At 44.5% G+C, this 19,138-nt stretch overlaps 1 protein-coding gene across 22 annotated transcripts in view; it reads left to right on the top strand.

Annotated features, from left to right (window-relative positions):
- The first annotated feature begins 506 nt into the window (after positions 1-506).
- RIMS1 (regulating synaptic membrane exocytosis 1) overlaps positions 507-19,138 on the top strand; it is a 303,442-nt gene continuing 284,810 nt past the window's right edge. For all 22 annotated transcript variants that reach the window (XM_061460482.1, XM_061460480.1, XM_061460507.1 and 19 more), the window contains exon 1: positions 507-971. In XM_061460482.1, coding sequence (XP_061316466.1) covers positions 808-971 — 164 coding nt within the window. In that variant the 5' untranslated portion in view covers positions 507-807. The remainder of the gene's footprint in view (positions 972-19,138) is intronic.

The following is a 19,138-nucleotide window of genomic DNA, read 5'->3' as shown; positions in this document are numbered from 1 at the left end:
ACCGGGGGCTGGGGCTAGCACGGCTCACGCCCTAGGGAGCAGCACAACACCGGTAGCCCAGGGCTCTCCCGGCGCCTCAGGCCGCCCTCAGCGAGCTCGTAGCACAGCTCCGAGGCAGCTGCCCCCTTCCAGCGGGTAGCCCCTGCCCAGGGCGTAGACGGCAGCCCTGAGGGATTGGGGCGAGCTCCCGGACCTGACCTGCGGCACGAAAACCTCCGGGAAGACGTGATGAGGACGGCGGTGCCAGCTCCGTAGCCGTGCGGCAGCGGGACAAGCGAGAGAGGCGGGGAGTGGCGCGGCCGGCCAGGTCCCAAGCAGGGGCAGGCAGCGGCGACGCGCCTCGGACTCCGCCTCACCGGCACCGACCCCCCCCCCCATCCCCTCTCTCCTCCCAGCCCCAGGCTCGCAGCAGCGGAGCATTTCGGCGGCGGCGGCGGCAGCACCCGCCCTTCCCTGCCGGCCCGCACCGCCCCCTGTTACCGCACGCAGCCCGCCAGCGGCGACCGGAGCCCTCCGCGCCACGGCACCCCCACCGCGCACGCCCACCGCCGGGAGGATGGGCTGCGGGCGGCGGAACGGCAGCCCCCGAGCTCCCTGAACCGAGGAAACAAAGGGAGCAAGCAGCAGGAGCCGGGCCGGGGTGGATGCGAGCAACCATGAAAGGCTGGGTCTCCGCCTCCTCCGCTGCTGCTCGAGAGCTGCCGGCTGCTGCTGCTCGGAGGACTACACTGTGAGAAGGGGGCGGAGGAGAGGCTGGCCGGGGCTGCTGTGCGAAGGTAGAAGGTGTAAGGGAGAGGCGGCAAGAAAATGTCTTCTTCGGTGGGGCCCCGCGGCCCTCGCCCGCCTACGGTGCCCCCCCCGATGCAGGAGCTGCCCGACCTGAGCCACCTGACAGAGGAGGAGAGGAACATTATCATGGCAGTGATGGACCGGCAGAAAGAAGAGGAGGAGAAAGAAGAGGCCATGCTCAAGTAAGCAGACGCCAGTCATTCATTCATTCAGGCACTCATTCATGCGCCGATCGCCGGCGGGCGGGAGCAGGCGCTGCCAACAGCCGGAGCCGGCCGCTGCCCAGGGCCGCCCCGCAGGGACCCCTTGCCATGGCCGGCGCTGCGGGGCCCTGGTCCCGCTCCGCTCCTGACCCATAACTTCCCTCCTCCCCGACCGTCCTTCCCGACCCCGGGCAGCTCCTTCCGAGGCAGAGCTGCCGGGGGAGCCCGGCACAGCGGGACGCAGTCGGGACGGCGGCCCTCCCCACCCCGAGGGAACCGGCGGGCGAAAGAGGCGGGAGGAAACCCCACCATGGGGAGTGAGGGGTGAGGTGGGATTCCTTTGGGGTCCCCAGAACCCCGCCTCTCTCAGGAGGGGCCGCTGGGTGGGGTTTCCCTGCGTGCGGGAGCCTCCGCCGCCGCCGTGCTGCCACCGCCTGGCTCGGCAGCCGCTGCCCGACGCGGGGCTGAGGCGACTGCCCCCGACCGCCGCCCCCCGAGCTGGCCTCCCGGGATCGCAGCGGCCGGGGGACAGCTCGCTGCGGGTTCAGCGGGGCGTTCGACATGAGGAAATTAATGCAATTAGTCGCACCGCTCGTTACAGAGGGGAAGCGTGCGTGCGTACGTGGTGGCGGGACGGAGGGGTAGCGGGTTTGTCCCGCTGCCGGCGGCATGGGAAGGTGTGTGGGGAGGTGCCATGTTTGGAAGCCAGGTCCCCACAGCCTTTCTTGAACCTTATCTCCCCAGCCTTGCCAAACCGCGCATGTGACCACATTTTCTGGCTTCCTCCGTCAATAGGAGGCTTCAAACGTAACGTTACAGAATTGCCTGCTGCGAGTGATGAGAATAAACAGATTGAAGCTGTGGCCTGTGGAGGAGAATCAGGGTTTCTCCTCTTCTGAGTACCCATCAGGCCTGTTTGCCCTGAGGGGGGAACTGTAGGAGAGGTGGCAGGGATAGTGCAGACCTCTGGCGTTAACCCACACCCTCCCTGCCACGGCAGGTGTATCCTTACCTCAGTGTCCCTAGTTGTGTACACCTGTGTTTGGAAGGGACGCTCTAGAGGTGTGACGTGATCTGGGTATCTCCTTTGTCAGCATCGGAAATACCCACTGGAGCAATGCAGGTACCAGCTCTTCCCAGTGGCCTTTCTCTGATTGATGGGGAGAGCAAACCTCGCAGGCTCCTGGCCCTATGGGAAAGTTGGACAGTGTTTCAGTGTATTGCTGTCTTTTTCTCTTCCCAGCCATGCTTGGCTCTGAATTTTCAGAGGGGCTACTAGAGGTGATTGCAGCAGTGGGTGCTGAGGCCCAGCTGCTAGCGTTGCATATTGCCAAGGGGCTGGTCGGAAGCGTGACGTTTGGATCTCGGTCCAGGACGAAGAGTTCAGTTTGCTGTTGCTGTTCATTGCGCTTGGGGTGTGGCTGGCTGTGGAGACGGGGTGGCTGAAACATGAAAATGAACTGCATTAGTCAGTGTGGGGGAACGTAAGTGAAGGATCCCTCCTCAGCTTCTGTTCATCAGAAGGAAATTAAATAAAAGAGTACCTCAGAGGCTCTGAACTACATTTATCCTTCTCCCATTCCTAGTCCTCCAGCCCAGCTACTTCCCTGTAAATATTAGCTATTATTCTGTGAAGAAGATTACTGGTTCTGTGATGATGTAGAGCAATACTATAAATCTTACAGTCACTGCAAGAATGAACTTTTATTGGTAGAGATGGTAATTTCTCAGCCCTATTCCTTTTAACACGGAGTAGAGGATAAATTTTCCTCTCTCCCCCCCACCTCCCTTGTTTTTTTTTTCTTCTGCTCTTTTGCATTGGAATTTCTGAATCCTGGACTGATACTTCTTCTGTGAAATTATGGGAATCTTAAGCAGTTTTACTAAATGAATTTAGGGCACTTCAAATAAAAAATTTAGAAGAGCTCAGGAATTGTATTTTGTGAATCAAACTTGAAATTACCTCATCTTCAAGATTTGTGATATCCAAAGTTAAAAGTTATTTCCTTATGACAGTTCTTTCAAATTGTGAGAATTACAGTCTGGGCTGTCCATTGGTCTGATGAATAGTGACTTTTTAACTAGATTTTTTTTTCTTTAAATAAAGAGCCAGAAATTGCTAGAAGATGCATTGGGAACCTTACAAACCTGTGTAGTCACTTTAGCTACATCTTTGGTTTTCAAAAATTAGGTCACAGCAAAGAGTTTTTTATATGGATTATGATTTGATTCTTGCTGAGAGCCATTAGGTTATCTGAGATCGTTTGCCTTTTCTGTATGCTGAGCACTTACTTCCTCTTTGGGACAAGAGCTAGGTGCATCTTTCCAGAGAATAACTCTTTTAAGATTGGATTTTGAGATGAAATTTACTCCCATAATTTTGGTTTGTTACAAATACACAGTGGTATTTTTCAGATGACATGGCTATATTATAGAAGTTGCATATCATCACCGTCCCTTCCTATTATCTTAAGTAAGAGTTTTTCTGATTATTCAGATGTCTCAGCAAATCAGCCACCAGTTTTCATTTAAAACCACCTGGCAGAGGAATTTTCTGTCTGTAACACCCACGTGCAAATCTGTAATGTGTCCTGGAAGCGAAGCGGATCAATGCTGCAAGCTAGGCTACCTTCAGTCCTGGGCTGATCAGAGGCTGGGTATATGCTGTCTCATGAATCATAAAGGCTAAAAAGGGTGCAGTGTTTCTCTCCTGTTCTGAGTGTCCTGTAAGCTATAAGAGTTTCTAAACCAGTACTTACAATTTTCCTTTCCAGCACTCCTCATAGCAGAAAGCTATAGGAAGAATTATTGGTAAAACTCCTGTGTTCTTCGCATGCTGATCACAAAATTGTGGATGCAAGGGAATTTCAGGTGTTTCTGTGAGTAGACTGTGGATTTCAGGAGAGTGAAGGACATTAGGGTTATCGGTAAAGACGCTGTGTCCCTCTCTGTGTCTGTACATTTGTCTTCCTGAGCCCTGATTCTGACTGAGCTAAAAGGCTTCTTGTAAAGCATCTCTGCCAGTTCGTGCTGACATCAGTGTGTACTATGGACAGCGTCATGCTTTCACTGCTTTCACTGGGGAGTGACAAATGCATGCTCTCGTTTGAAAACACATGCTTGTCTCCTTCCAGGAACTTGCCCTGTCTGGCAGTTTGTTGAGTTTCCTTTAACAATCTGGGGCTAACACAGCACCCACAGGATAAAGGCATGCAACTTGTACTGGCCAGTGTGGCTTTCTTCTAGGTATACCTGGTCAGCAGCAGAGACCTCATCCTCCCCTCACGATGTCAGATTTCAAACCACTGTGGGGACAGGTGAAAATTCTGCTATCCTGTGACCTGTTGAATACCTTGGAGCAACATGTTGAGGAGTTAGGGCTTTTGTGAAAGTTTATCCTTTTGCTTTTGTTATGAATAGGTGTACCTTGGCATGAGGAGCACTTTAACATTCATTAGCCAATTCCCTGAAAATTTCCTTTACATCCAAAGACGGGTTTTACATTCCTGCTGTAATAGGGGCAGTGTCAGTAGCTACTTCTGAGAGCATATCCATGCTTCTGTGCAGTGAACTGTGGTCCTGGTCTGGTGTATGGGCTCAAATCCACATAACCACTTTGCTTACCTGGCACTAAGTAGAACCTGAGGCGTCTTGAGTGCACTCGCATGAAATATTTCTGTAACGGTGCATGTGAGAACCTGCATGTTTCTGTGTGTCCAGGGCATATAGGCCCAGATCATACAAGTGCTTTGGCTGCTCTATTGCTTGCTGTGTCTTACATCTAAGTCTGGGAGTCTCAAACTACATAGTCATATGCTTAAGTCCTCTGAAAAACCTGATAGTAATACAGTACTTCTGTAAATTGTATTGATACTCAGTGTGGAACTCAAAGTCCTGTTGTCACAGTGGTGGCCACTTTCTTAACGTGTAGGGGAGAGGCAGTGTTACGCTTCCAGCTACCTTGGGTGTAATAGCCTGGTGGTTACGAAGTGGTTACCTAAGCCCAGTACACTTACCAACCTGAAGAAATTGCATCTTGGACAAGTGCTGTTATGTTATGACTTGGTGGAAAAAGCTTTGCTCCCCATAGAAAGACTGAAAAATTTATGGACCCAGGAGCCTAAGTCACTGACAAGCCCAACAGGAAGAGCTCTCTTTGCAGAGGAGCCATCATCTCATCTCATGCTTTGTGCTTCTGGTTACCCAGGGCTGTTAATGTAGCCTTTTATAAAAGAGTCAGAGAAGTTTAAAATACTGAGAGGTCTGGGAGTAGGAAGCAGGTTCTCCTCCCTTGCAGCTGAATGATCAGTCTTGAGGCTTCAAAGCTTTGCCTTTTTGTTCCTCTGTGACTGGGAGAGCTTCACCTTCTTTGCCACGTCTTTGATGGAGAGGAGTCTGTTGGGTAGGTGGGGCTTTACCATGGCAGACTCGACTCTCTTCCACTTGTTTGCCTGTTTCACACTGGCGTACTAGCTTTTGCGGGTATCTCTGAAGACTGTAGTCTCTAACAACTCTGCTAATTGGAGCCTGGCCTTATAAACCCCAGCTTCTGCTGCTTCTGTATGAATAAATGTTTGCATAGGACACTGGTAGGATGTGCCATGGCCTTCTCTGCAAAACAATTCATGTTGGAAGCATTTTTTTGTCTTTTATGTGGTAGATACTCCTGTAGCTGAAAGGGAAGCTCTTGCTCATGAGTGGCTGATGTCTAAATTGACATCTAGATGTTGCCCTACAGGTGACTCACGTGACTAGCAGATTGTGAGGAAGCATGAGAGGGAAGTTTTCAATGAGGCTGAAGAGAAAAACAAGCCATCGTTTGCAAAAGTGGAGCAGGGGGACAGGGACACCATTTTAAAGGAAAACAGTTAAAAAGTTTGAAGTGTATGTTCAGACACTAGATAGCCTGAGACTACTATATTGTTTGTGGGTATAAGGTGGCTTGAAGTGAAACAACCCCAGTTAATATTTAGCATGTTTCAGTCATAGACAAATGATATATAAGAACTATATGTACTTACTTGTATGTACTTAAACTAAAGTTTGCTTATGTGCAATTGTGAGCCTTTTCCCATTGGGTTAGGTAAGTACTAAGTGCAAACCACAGCAGCTGTGAACACAGTTGCGTTCCAGTTCTGTTCTCTTACAGACTCTCATGGCCCAAGAGGATTAAGCACTGAGACAGCCAACGTACTGTTACCCACCCCCTGACGGATCAGTAGCTTATCAAAGGGGGAAAGGCTATAAATCAACCTTAGACAGATTTTGTCTGGAAATTAGAAGAAGGTTCCTAGTTACCATGGCAGTCATTTTCTAGGGCAAATTTAAGTGAGGACAAAAGCTTTTACTACCTTTCTGGTGGGATTTAGCAGCTTTGTGAAAGAGATTGTTTTCCAAGGGAATAGAAGTAGTAGGGAACTTGGGGACACAAGAGGTTCTTCGTAGTTTTGTAACTTTAGTTGAGTAGCTTCAGTAGAAAGGCTTGCAGGTGCTTGAAACCTTCCCAGATCTTGAAAGAGTTATTTCAAGATTTTCCATGGGAGTTGCAGTTAATAACTAGGGACAAGTTGATCCTAACACACTTTGATTGAATACTTTGTTGAATGTTTTAAATCTGAAGAGAGTGACCAGTATCTAATGTGTTCTTGAATCAGCCTGAATCATTCAGGAAGAGAACTGCTTGTGGTCACTGCTCCCTGCCCCTTTCCTTCTCTTTCCTGTTCAAGGTCCTTACTCAGAGAGGGGGAAAGAATTAAACAGTGCGGAAACTGTTATTGCCTTTTGGCCAATGGGAAATATCAGAAGGACTTCAACAGCATTCAAAGCTTCAAGTTTTCACCACTGTGAGAGGGTAGGTGTGGCCATAAAGGTGTCCTGATCAAAGGAGACAACTGTGGTGACCTCAGAATTAGAAGGCGGTATTTCATGACTTCAGGGGAATTTCAGGGAATCGATAACGATCTTCAAGCAGGAAGGTGGACTGAGTAGTCCAAGAAGACAGTCAAAATGTATTCACAACTGCACACAGTCATGTGGGAAGGCAATTATGAGACACTCATTGACTGTTGTACTGGGGGGCCATCTCCCCGTAAAGGCAGGAGCAGGAGACTGTCAGCAGACAATAGTAGATTCATAGGAATTTCCTCAAAAGCTGTAGAAAAGCAGGAAGAGATAGGGAATGACAGGCAATAAACATCCCTATCATGTTCGAGGCATGGGCTTCCGATCAGCATATGTTGAAATTCTGGAAGGTCTGAAGTGCAAGCTTTTGTCCAGAGCTTTTTTCTGGCCCCAGTTTCAGTGGTTTTATTAAAATGCACAGGGTTCCTGTTCTTGCATCTTCCCACGTGATTATCCACTTGATACAAGAAGCCTCCAAAGCTTCATGCCCAGCTTTGTCTGACACTGGGCCAATACTTTCTGAGAGAGAAGTTCGTGAGTCTACAAATTCATGGGCATTATCTGTGCCCTTCAGAAGGGTGAAGACAAAGACTGGGTGAAATAACATGATCTCTGGGCAGGAACTTCTTAAAGTACAGAGTTGCTATAAACCCAGATCTTAAAAGGACTTATGCAAGAAGAGACCATCTTCTCTAAATGGGGAAGGTACATTCCTGTTGATTGTTTTTCTGGAAAATAGCAGAGGGAGAACAGCATTAAGAGAGTTTTGGAATTCTCAGTCTTGCCAATGCCCTTTTATTTCTGAAGGCTTATGTGAAGAATTTTTTGCATCCCTAAATATAGGAAAGCAAATAACAAAGATGTAGTATGCTTTCTTCATCAGGAGGTTATTAAGCATTTTAAGACTTGAACTTAATGCCTTAGGAAAAGGCTATTTAAAAATATTGAAATACATTTTTAAATGTTTAAAAATATTGTTGCCCTTGTGTTCAGGCTTGTTGGGATGCATGCGTTACTGAAGGTGGAAAATGAAAAAACTGAAGTTTTATTTTTGGTTGCCAATACTTAGAGCCGTTTATAATTTTTAGCCAGTTCTACCTTCTCCTTCACTCTACCCACTGATGCCCACTGCATTTGTCTTCTCCCTTGGGCCTGCCAAGTTTAATTAATAGATTCTGGCACACAATCATGGTTTTTGGGGAAAAGCTTGAGTGCCTACAGTTTAATTCCCAGTGGTGAATCTTATATAATCAGTCACAAATGCAGAGTGATTTAATTCTGCTTTTTGGAAATACTTGCATATAATTTACAACTACTGGAATGATTTACACCTGATCAGAGCTGTGTGTTTTACTCCAGTCAGATCCATATATCGGATCTGTAAGGATGCAGATAGCTTATTAGATCTCTGCATCTGTCAAGAGCTACAATTGTTTTAGCTCTTCTTTTATATTTCACAGATATGGTAAAATATTATGCAGTGTTTATGGTGTTGCCTAATTTTGGAATCTAGGCAGTAAATGTTAGGGTTATTTTTGGTTTTCACAACAAACAGCAAAACAGAATACCTCTAATCAGATTGCTTTAAGAGTTACTTAGGTAAGATAATTTGCACAACACGATAGGATAGCATTGTAATTCTTTGTACTTATAACTGAAGTAATCATTCTCCGAATTTGATTGCATGTCAGATATGTATGTCCAGAGAGAGTTTTAAATGAAAAAGCCATGTTCCAAATATATTTTCTGGCACTCTTACAGAGGCAAGAAAAGCTAGTTGCAATTTTCAGAATAATGACACACACAAAACCATTCACACACTTGCCACTTTGGAGGCATGAAGAGGCACGGCACGATGAATAGCTGTTTCCAGACAGTTCTAGATTGAATTAGAACATCTATTTCAGCACTCATTTCTGAGTTTGTTCACATCAGGTGTCCCTTATTTTCAGTGTCAGGACTTTGTGCACTTTCCATGTTGTTAATATGATTGAACATAGGGGAGAAGCATGTCTGTCTGTGTATAGGTTGGGCAGTGTTTGAAATCTACTTTTTCTTAGGTTTGCCTTTCCTGTATTAAGCCCTCTTGGAGTCACTGAAGATCAGTGTATGCCCTGAGAGCTGCTTTTTGAACAGGGGTGAACCTAGCAGATAAAGCTAAACTTTTTTGTGGTGACAGTGGTGGATCTAGCAAATTAACCGTTTGAAATCTGGAGGATCTGGGGTGTAACCAAAGAATATTTTTTGCTGTATTTTGAGCTGTAGATAAACACCAAATTCTAGTTAGAATGGTGGTTTAAATGTCTGGCATAAAAATACAGTTATTTACTTTAAGGTCCTTAATTGAGAGTCATTTTTAAAAAAATCTTCATTATGTAAAATTTATTAGGACATTGCTCATGAATGGAGCACAGCCCAACCATGCTGTTTTAGTGTAAGTATTATTATATTGCAGAGAAAAAGTCTGCTACTCTTCTAGCAAGAAACAGAGTGCTCTGTTTGTGCTGAAAATTGCTAGTGGAAGTCTTCACATGCTTGAATGACCTAAGTGTGAAGTGTCTTCTCAAGTGTTTCTCTTGGTTACCAATACTGTGTACTCTGAATTGGTCAAACAAAGAAATTATGTACCCAAAAGGCTGTCTAAATCTTGCACCAGCAGGTCTAATAAAAGATACTACAATTTTTTATAAACCTTGTTTTGCCTATGAGCTAGCAAGCATTACAATTTTGTAGCTGCTACTCATGAAGATTTTGTCTACATTTTTGTAAAATAAATCATAATTCTAAAGTCTTTGAATATACTGTGAAGACTTCAAAATGATATAAATGAGCTAAGATTTTGTAATGATTATATTGATGCATCATGTTTTTTCCAGATATTTACCTAAAGTCCCATGCTATACAAACAATCCAGAGGCTTAACTATGGGTTATTTGCATTAATATGTATTACTCATGTGGAAGTATTCTACAGATCAAATGATCAGTAACAGAACTTCTGAGAGAAATGGCAATGGAGAGTTTATGTAACAAAAGGCCATTTTGGAACTGGATGATTGAATATGTTTAGTTGTGTTTTGAGCCATGATTTGTTGTTATTATACTAACAGTTATACCTGTTTTCTTTTGATGATTTTATTGGTCATGGAAAAGGCATGAGCCAGAGTAGCTGAGCTTTCTGAAATCATTTCTTTACACAATTTCTGTACCTTTTGCATGTAAGAAAGCAGTCAGTGTGATTTTTCATTTATATTCATTATTCTCTAGGTATTTAATTAGCCTTTCATATGAAGTTATTTTCAAAATAAAGTCATTGCACTTTTGCAGTATTAACTTCAGAATCATTTTGACATTTGACATCAAGAGACTAAATTTTGTACTGATTAAATAAAATTGCATGGATGTAGATGAAAACATAATGTGAAAGCTTGAGTGGTAAAAGGACATGAACAGTCTATGAGTATTTTAGTTACTTTAGGTGATTAGTCTCCTTGGTACTATTATTTATTGCAAAAATTTTGACATTGCAATAATTGCATGACAGGCTTCAGCTATACAGTTTAGTGTTCTGCTGCCTGTGTGTTTTTAGCTGTGGATGTTGGAACAGGAAGGCAGCTGGTTGATGGAGTGCATGGTGCATGAGCCTAGGCAGTTGAGAAGAAACGACAGAATTTATGAGAACTCTAGATCATTCCACTTTAACCCTATTGATTTTGGCCCTGGATGCCACCTGCAGAGTATCAGGGTAATGGGCTTGCACTTTATGGATGAGAAATTAGAAGAGATTTTGTATATGTGTATGTGCTTGTGCCCAAGAATATGGAACCAGGCTGTACGGAAATATGTACAAGTTGTTTTATGGACTTTAATTGCAACATTATGTTGCTTAGCATCACTTAAAATATGCAGAGTGCATTGGTGAAATTTGATCAGGAGCTGAAAATTGAGAGCAGTCTCAATTTGGCCTTCAGTCATATCATGGAGACAGGTGACAGAGTTGAACAAGTTGCTGCCATGGACCAGCAAAACATGGAATTGTTGTGATCCCTTGCCTCTGCTGAATTTGGTTAATTTTGGTGAATCTCTGCCTTGGAACAAGTGTCACTGGAAGCACATCTGTTAACTGGAATAAGGCTGAAGCGTTGTTGAGTCTGTTTAGATGGGAAATGTCCCTGTAAGTTTTGCATTTTGCAGAAAGAAGCACATTTTTCTCAAATGCATTCAGTAACTGCTCAGTTACGCCCCAAGCTTTACACAGAAAGTAAACTTCAGAAAAGTGAAACCAAGGCATGGCTACCTACATGTCTGTAACCCCCTCTTCCGCCCTTCCGTCCCCCCAGTTCAAAAGTATATCTGTGTATTTTTTAAAATTCCTTTGTGTTCTGTATACCCCTAATTTCCTGCAGTCTTAATTGCGTATTTTGTTTTCCTTCGTTTTCTTAAAAAAGCTGTTTTCCAATATATTTACAGAAAGGGACTGTATTCATTCAGAGGTGGAGATTGCAGATTTATATGAATTGATTCTGATAGTGTATATGTAAAAAGTGTGTAAATTCGTTTGAGATTAAATGAACAGTACATTTTTCTTATATTTTAGAGCAAAATTAGATATTGATTTTTTAATGAGAAATCTATTCTAAGAATATAGAACCTCACTAACGTGATTCTTTTATTTTGTGGGTTTAGATGATTTGATATTGATTGTAGTTAAATTTAAAAGCTCTCACATTTATAAGCAAAATCTCTTCATAATTTAGTTTGCAAATTTTTTTTGTAAAACTACATTAGCTTAAAGCTAATGTACTCCCTCAAAAAAGTCTTCTTCAAACATTTACAGCACTCACTGTAAAATAACTCAGCAGGAACTCTGGACTGGACTGACCAGTTCTGGGCATCAGTAGTTATCTACAGCTTTGTTCACGTGTAACATCCCTTTTTCTGGTGGAGATGTTTTAAGTTCTAGGCTTGTCCGTGTTAAAAGGTCCATGTGAAAAAGGACCTAGGGAATTGTAGTTGCATGGCAGATGAGACAGTGCTCTCTCTTTCATCCAGCCAAGGTGATCTGATTCTTTCTTTCCTGGTATTTATCCTGTATGGGATCAGAAGTAAAAAAGCTGAGGTTTCTTTGAGGTAAAGTAAAATTAATGAAGTTAATAATATGAGGGAATAATCTTGAGGAGAACAGCAGCAACAGTAGTACTTCTTATTATGAAGGGGCTTTGTCTTCTTATTTGTTAACAGCATTTGCAGTTTGACAATGCTTTCAGCAATCTCCTTGCAGAATTTATGGTCAGGATGCTTTTTTCTGTTTCCATTTAAGTGTTTGCCATTTTTCTCTGAAATCAAGACCTTGTCAGGGTGATTCATGGTTTCTGTCGCCTTTCATTGGATCACTGCAACATATTGTACATGGGATATGTACATGTACCCTTGAAGACTGTCCTGTTGATCTCATACTGTGCCTTTTTACTTTTCCCTCTGCTTCCTATTTGCACGTATTTCATCTTAAAGCAGAGCTTTCCTTCCCGTTTACTGATAGAAGAATGGTCAAGTGAGACCACTGAAGAAAGCATTCTTAGAGAAGACAGGGAACTTCAGTCTGTAGAGCTTTAGCTGAGGGACCCTAAATTTGAGAGCTTTCTGTGAATGCCAAAGTTTGATAAACTTTCTGCGAGGGCAGCTCTCTCCTTTTGTGAAAGTTGCAGAGGTATAAAGGAACAAATCTTCCTGGTGGGTTTACTCAATGGTGTAAAATACTAGGTGTTAAATTTTGAAGACAGGCCCTTGCATGTCTGGCATTAATAAATAAACCAAGAAAATCAATAAGTGACTTCAGCAACTGCCACCCTTTTGACTCCTTTGTCAGAGGCCAAGAAATGAATGAAGAAGAAAATTAAAAGTGTTTTCCCTGAAGGAAAAGGAAAAGTAGATTTTACTCCAGGCTAAAGCTGAGGGCACTGAGAGTGCAGGACAGCTTTTTTTTTTTTTCTCTGTTACTGTGGTGGGCTAACCCTGGCTGGATGCCAGGTGCCCACCAGAGCTGCTCTATCACTCCACTCCTCAGCTGGACGGGGAGAGAAAATGTGATGGAAGTCCCCTGGGTCAAGATAAGGACAGGGAGCAAAACAGACTGGACTTTGAAAAAAAATTAATTGATAAGCAATCAAATTTAGAGTAGGATAATGAGACATAAAACCAAACCTTAAAAACACCTTCCCCCACCCCTCCCTTTTTTATCCAGGCTTAACTTTCCTTGTAGTTTCTCTGCCTCTTCTACAGGGGGATGGGGAATAGGGGTTGTGATCAGTTCATCACACGCTGTCTGCCATTCCTACCTCCTCAGAGGAGGACTCCTCACACTCTTCTCTTGCTACAGCGTGGAGTCCCTCCCATGGGAGTCAGTTCCCCACAGATTTCTGCAACCTGAGTCTTTCCCACAGGGTGCAGTCCAGGAACAGGCTGCTCCAGCGTGGGTCCCTTCTGTGGGTGCAGTCCTTCAGGAACAGGCTGCTCCAGCATGGGTCCCTTCTGTGGGTGCAGTCCTTCAGGAACAGACTACTCCAGCGTGGGTCCCTTCTGTGGGTGCAGTCCTTCAGGAACAGACTACTCCAGCGTGGGTCCCTTCTGTGGGTGCAGTCCTTCAGGAACAGACTACTCCAGCGTGGGTCCCTTCTGTGGGTGCAGTCCTTCAGGAACAGACTACTCCAGCGTGGGTCCCTTCTGTGGGTGCAGTCCTTCAGGAACAGACTACTCCAGCGTGGGTCCCTTCTGTGGGTGCAGTCCTTCAGGAACAGACTACTCCAGCGTGGGTCCCTTCTGTGGGTGCAGTCCTTCAGGAACAGACTACTCCAGCGTGGGTCCCTTCTGTGGGTGCAGTCCTTCAGGAACAGGCTGCTCCAGTGTGGGTCCCTTGCATGGGGTGCAGTCCTTCAGGAACAGGCTGCTCCAGCGTGGGTCCCTTCTGTGGGTGCAGTCCTTCAGGAACAGGCTGCTTCAGTGAGAGTCCTTTCCATGAGATCACAAGGCCTGCAGCAAGCCTGCTCCAGCGTGGGCTTCTCTGTCCACAGGGTCACAGGTCCTACCAGAAGTCTGCTCCAGAGTGGGCTTCCCATGGGATCACAGCCTCCTTTGGGCATCCCCCTGCTCTGGCGTGGGGTCTTTCATGGGTGGAGATCTGCTCCCCCATGGGCCGAGGGGCACAGCCTTGCCTCACCATGGGCAGTACCAAGGTCTGCAGGGGGATCTCTGCTCCAGTGCCTGGAGCAGCTGCTGCCCTCCTTCTGCGCTGAGCTTGGTGTCTGCAGAGATGTTTCACATATTCTCCCTTCTCTCTGGCTACAGTTGTCTGGTTGTGCAGCAACTTTTTCCTCTTCTTAGATGCATTATCCCAGAGGCACTACCACTGTCACTGATGGGCTTGGCCTTGGGCAGTGGCAGGTCTGTCTTGGATCCAGCTGGCATTGGCTCTGTCAGACACAGAGGAATCTTCAGCAGCTTCTCACAGAAGCCAGCCATTAGCCCTCCAGCTACCAAAACCTTGCCATCCAAACCCAATACAGTTACCATAGTTTGTCTGAATGTAGCAGTCTGTGTCTTTTTATACTGTGAAGTTGTGCCCTTCTTATTTGATATCAGTATGTTTGTCCTTCAGAGCTGCATCCAGTGCCTCTCAGCCTCCAATTTTTTATTACTTCCCAAAATATATTTTGTTACATTGTGTAAACCTGAAAAGTACTAATTCTGTCTGTTCACTAGAAGACAGTTCAAATTATGCCTTGTAATAGTGTGGTCCAATCCCAGTTCAATTCTAAACCAGTTTATAAAGGTGCATGTGTCTTTATCTCATAGTATATTTTTCATTAAGGCTTTCAACTTTACTTACATTCCAAATGTTTAAATCATCATGGTTATACTGATGTATATTAGATGTATAACTTACCTATTATATACGTCTTGTACATTGGAGTTCAATCTGCAATATTTTAGGAATCTGTGCAATTTTTTCTTCATTCCAGGCATAGCATTATATCCATGCTCTTGATAAGGTAAAATCCGTGACAAATCAAGTTGAGTTAAAGAGCCATTCTATTCCTATTAAATTACATTTCTGTTTAAGTAGAGCTTCCTGCAAAACTGTAAGGAAATTGCAGTGTTGTTCAGTGCATATGTCATGCTTGGTTCATAAAATGTTGCTAAGAGGATGAGCTGCTGTCTGTGTTCAGAGATACAAAGCACTGTTCAGTTGTGGTTGAGGATATGCTGCACTGCCCCTGTGTTACCTGAGAAGCTGTGCTTGTGTCTCTGGGGGAGGGATTTTGTTGCCTGAGCACAGGTGTCTGTATTTGAGATGTCCAGTGGTACCCTTTCTGATCTTCAGCTGGGAGAAGGCTGCTATTTTAAACCAGGCATTGCAGGAGTAGGCAGCAGGGAGTGGTTTGTGTAGCTGACTGGCACTGAGCTCCATCAGGCACATCATGGGTAGGTATTTCCTCAGCTAGAAGAGGTCCCCAAACCATCCGGGTTTCACTGCTGAACACAGACAGCAATGGCAAAAACTTCAGCTCAGTTGTCAGGTCTGACTGCATTTTCAGACCTGTACAACAGCCTGCTACTTGCTCCAGATCCCTCCTGTGGGATTTTTGAGATTGATATCTTTCCTTCTCTCTCATTTCTCAAATAATATTATGGCTACCAAGGTAAGAGCATATTTCCCTCCACATGAGAAGTAGTACCTTTTCAATATGAATTATCATTAAACTGCCATCAGTGAAACCGAGATACTTTGATAAAATTCTTATTTTATTTTATTGTGGTAATCCTGAGTCTCATGATAGCTAAGGTGTTTCAAATGTCCTCACAGGGTAGCCAGCAGATTAATGAGCAAAATAGTCGACATTTTGCATTGTGCTGGCAAGGCTATTCACTGGAAAACCTATGGTTGCTTAGTTGCCGTGGGAGAGGAAAAATGAGGAGAGAAGATGAGAGTGCAGGGAAATGGGAAAGTACATAGCAAGTGAGCGGAAAACTGTAAGAAAGTAAGTTTCCCTGAAGGTACAGAAAGTTGGACTCGGAGGCCATATAGGCGGGTCTGTGGGGATCAGACAGAGGAGGAACTTAGGACAGGAATGAGATGTAAGGGGAAGGCTGGAATTAGCTGGGGTGGAGCCTGGAACTAGGCTGTGAGTGATGCAGCTGCCTATTAGTCTAGTACAGAACTGGTGTAAAATAACACTTCTGTACACTGAGATTTGGGTAATGAAAAGTGATGGATCCTTTGGTAGCAGACCTGGGACTTGTGTGTTTATGTGTCTGTTTCACTTTTGGCTTGAACTGGAGGTGGTTAAGCACACAAATCAGGAAGAGGTGAACATTTATTTTCAGTGTGCAAATAAATAAATTGGAAATCAACTAGAAAATACAGAGGTTCAGAAATCCTCAGAGTTTGAGCCAGCCTTATGGCTGTGAAGAGAGGGGTCTGAGTCATTAAGTTCAGATGCCTGGGGCTTGGCAGAGATGCTTTCCTGGATCTTGGCAGGCTCTGATGGTGCAGTGAGAGCATCCGGAAATACAGGGTAGCTTGACAGAAGAAAAACTGGACACCTCAGTGCATCTTATTTAGATTAGACATTAGGAAGAAATTCTTCACTGTAAGGGTGGTGAGGCGCTGGCACAGGTTGCCCAGAGAAACTGTGGCTGCCCCATCCGTGGAAGTGTTCAGGGCCAGGCTGGATGGATGGGACTTTGAGCAACCTGCTCTAGTGGAAGGTATCCCAGCCTACGGCAGGGGATTGAAACTAGATGATCTTTAAGGACCCTTCCAACCCAAACCACTTGATGATTCTATGGTTTGAATTTCAACGTTCCCAGAAAATCAGCATTTTATAGCATTACCTAACTACTGTTTGGCTGCCCCTAACCTGCTCATTGAAAGGTTGATCCATTCAAGAGATCTGGTCTGGTTTAACAAGAGTGTGATTCAGTCTTTTCCGTGTTTGTAGCAGAGGACTTGGAAACCCAGCCCGATCACATCGTAGAGTTCCTAAACCTGATAGTAGTAACCCACATTATTAATTGTTCAAAACATTCTGCTGTGTTAACTCAGTCTCAGAATTTTGGGCCCTTTGTGGTTTTGAATATTTGGAATTTGCTTTAATCTTATTATTAAAAAGAAGAGTGCTTCTTCTGGTTAGGAAAGGGCCCCTGCTGTTACAGGAGCTGTATGTACCCCCTGTGATAAAGGACTGTGGCAAGGCCCCGCTCCAGAAATTTACTTTCCCAACAAAGTAAACAGACAAAAGGGAGATGAGGTATAAAAAGCAGAAGTACATCAGCTGTAAGGCAGCACTAAATGTTGTGTTATTCTCAAGGTTTATAGGCAGGTTCATAGGCCACATCCTCTGAGTCTGTTCAGCCTTGTCATCTTCAGCCTGACATATTGAAGGTTATATGCATGTGTGTATTGGTCTGTGCAGGCTCGGTGCCTGAGGGAATGGTGTGTGTTTGTGTGTTTTTGTTTTTAATTAAAGGTGGCATCTCTGCTTTTTGGGTGGGTGAAGAATGTAGATAAAAAGAATCATCTGAATGGGAAGAAAAAGGAGTAAAGGATGTTGAAGTTTGAGGTGAGAGTTCAAGTATAGCTAAAAGATGAAGCAGGTGAGAAGAAAGGAATAAAACTGGGGCAAAGGGATCACTGTACAGCAGAGACCTTAATCAAAGCCAAAGAAAAGGCTCTGAGTGTGTAGAGGCCTGTGTTTCGCTGAATCAGCAGCTGCTCTTGCCTGGGAAATCTCCCTGGTCCTTTTCTGTAGTTTTTCCCCAGGACCAGACTCTGGTGGGCAGGGATAACTGTTCGGTCCCCAGGCAGTGTGTGGAGATCTTCCTGGTATGGGTGTGTGTGTGGCTGTGCATACGCATAGCAGCATTAAGATTTTGCTCCAGTATTTAAGGTAAGCCACATAGGTACCTAATGTCATAGGCTGCATAGTGTCATTTGGGATGAGCAAACAGGATAGTAAGCAGTCTTATTTTACTCCCTGTGCCCTTTGATATCAGGGATTTGCTTAGCCACTTTTAGCACTGATCCCACCACCTGGAACACTGGCTGTTCCTCTCTGCATTTTCCCCAGTGGCACAATGGAAGGGGAGGAGAGAGTGGAAACCAGCATCTAAATCCTAGAGGATGGCATAGAAGTCTCAGCCTTGATCCTGCACTGTCTGATCTTACATACTCTTAAACAGCTGTAAAGAAGAAGATGATGAGGATTTCCAGCTCTTTATTGCTCTTTTTTTCTAAAGGTAAAAGACCCTGTTTGGCTACAGTATGAACATTATGTTCACGATTAAAGACTGTCACAGTAATACTGTGATTAACACAGAACTAAACCTTGATTTTCCTGGACTGGTTTAGCTCTTTCTTTTCTAGATGTTTGAGAAGTTTGAGAAAGTAACTAGTTTTCCAAACTGCAATAGAAAAAGATAGGCAGTGGTGTCATCCTGTATTTTGGCAGCCAGAAAATGAATATGAAAGAGGTAAATAAATGTATCAGTGCTACATTTGGGGTGGGGGGTGGCATGTGACTACAGCAATCAGTCTTGCCCTGAACTTAAGTTTTGGCTGTTTCAGATGGCCTTAAGCATAGAAGCATGGGATCTTCAATGTGAAACAGGTGTCTCCCCCAGTGTATTTGGTAAGGGATGCGCAATGAAATCTCAGGCTGCAGTACATGTAATTATATCTTCACAGCTACACAAGCAAATGTTATTGTTCACAGACTGCTGCTTACCAGAGGTGTGCACACAAAGAGGCAGCAGCCTCCAATCTCCCCCAATTTTGAAAATCTTGAATGTGCGATACCCATTGGCCAAAAAAAAAAAAAAAAAAAAAGTAGGAAACCACCCCAAAAACGGAGGAGATGAGGGAGAGACAGAAACACAGGTACATCTGAGGTGTGTTGTAGCTTGTGATTGGCAGTTTTGTATTTCTTTCTCAAATTACAGAATAAACACTCTTGATAGAAACAAAATTTTGACAGCAGTTTCTTGGTTTATCAGTGATATCTTGCTTCTACCAAGCTACCAAGGTGTACCTGCTAATTTTGAAATTTGGAGTTTCAATAAGTCAGGGTACAGGACTAATGCTGTATACATACTCATATATCTTAGTGGTCCTCCATCACAAGAGCAGGGTGATTAATGATACTGTTCTTCTGAAAACATCAGTTTTTCTCTTTTAAATTAATGTGAAAT

The sequence above is a fragment of the Pezoporus flaviventris genome, unplaced genomic scaffold (genome assembly GCF_033815535.1).
Source record: "Pezoporus flaviventris isolate CSIRO_AGI_PZ_B2104156 unplaced genomic scaffold, CSIRO_AGI_Pfla_v1 ptg000031l, whole genome shotgun sequence".
Taxonomy (NCBI): domain Eukaryota; kingdom Metazoa; phylum Chordata; class Aves; order Psittaciformes; family Psittacidae; genus Pezoporus; species Pezoporus flaviventris.
This window is presented reverse-complemented; position numbering and strand designations above follow the sequence as displayed.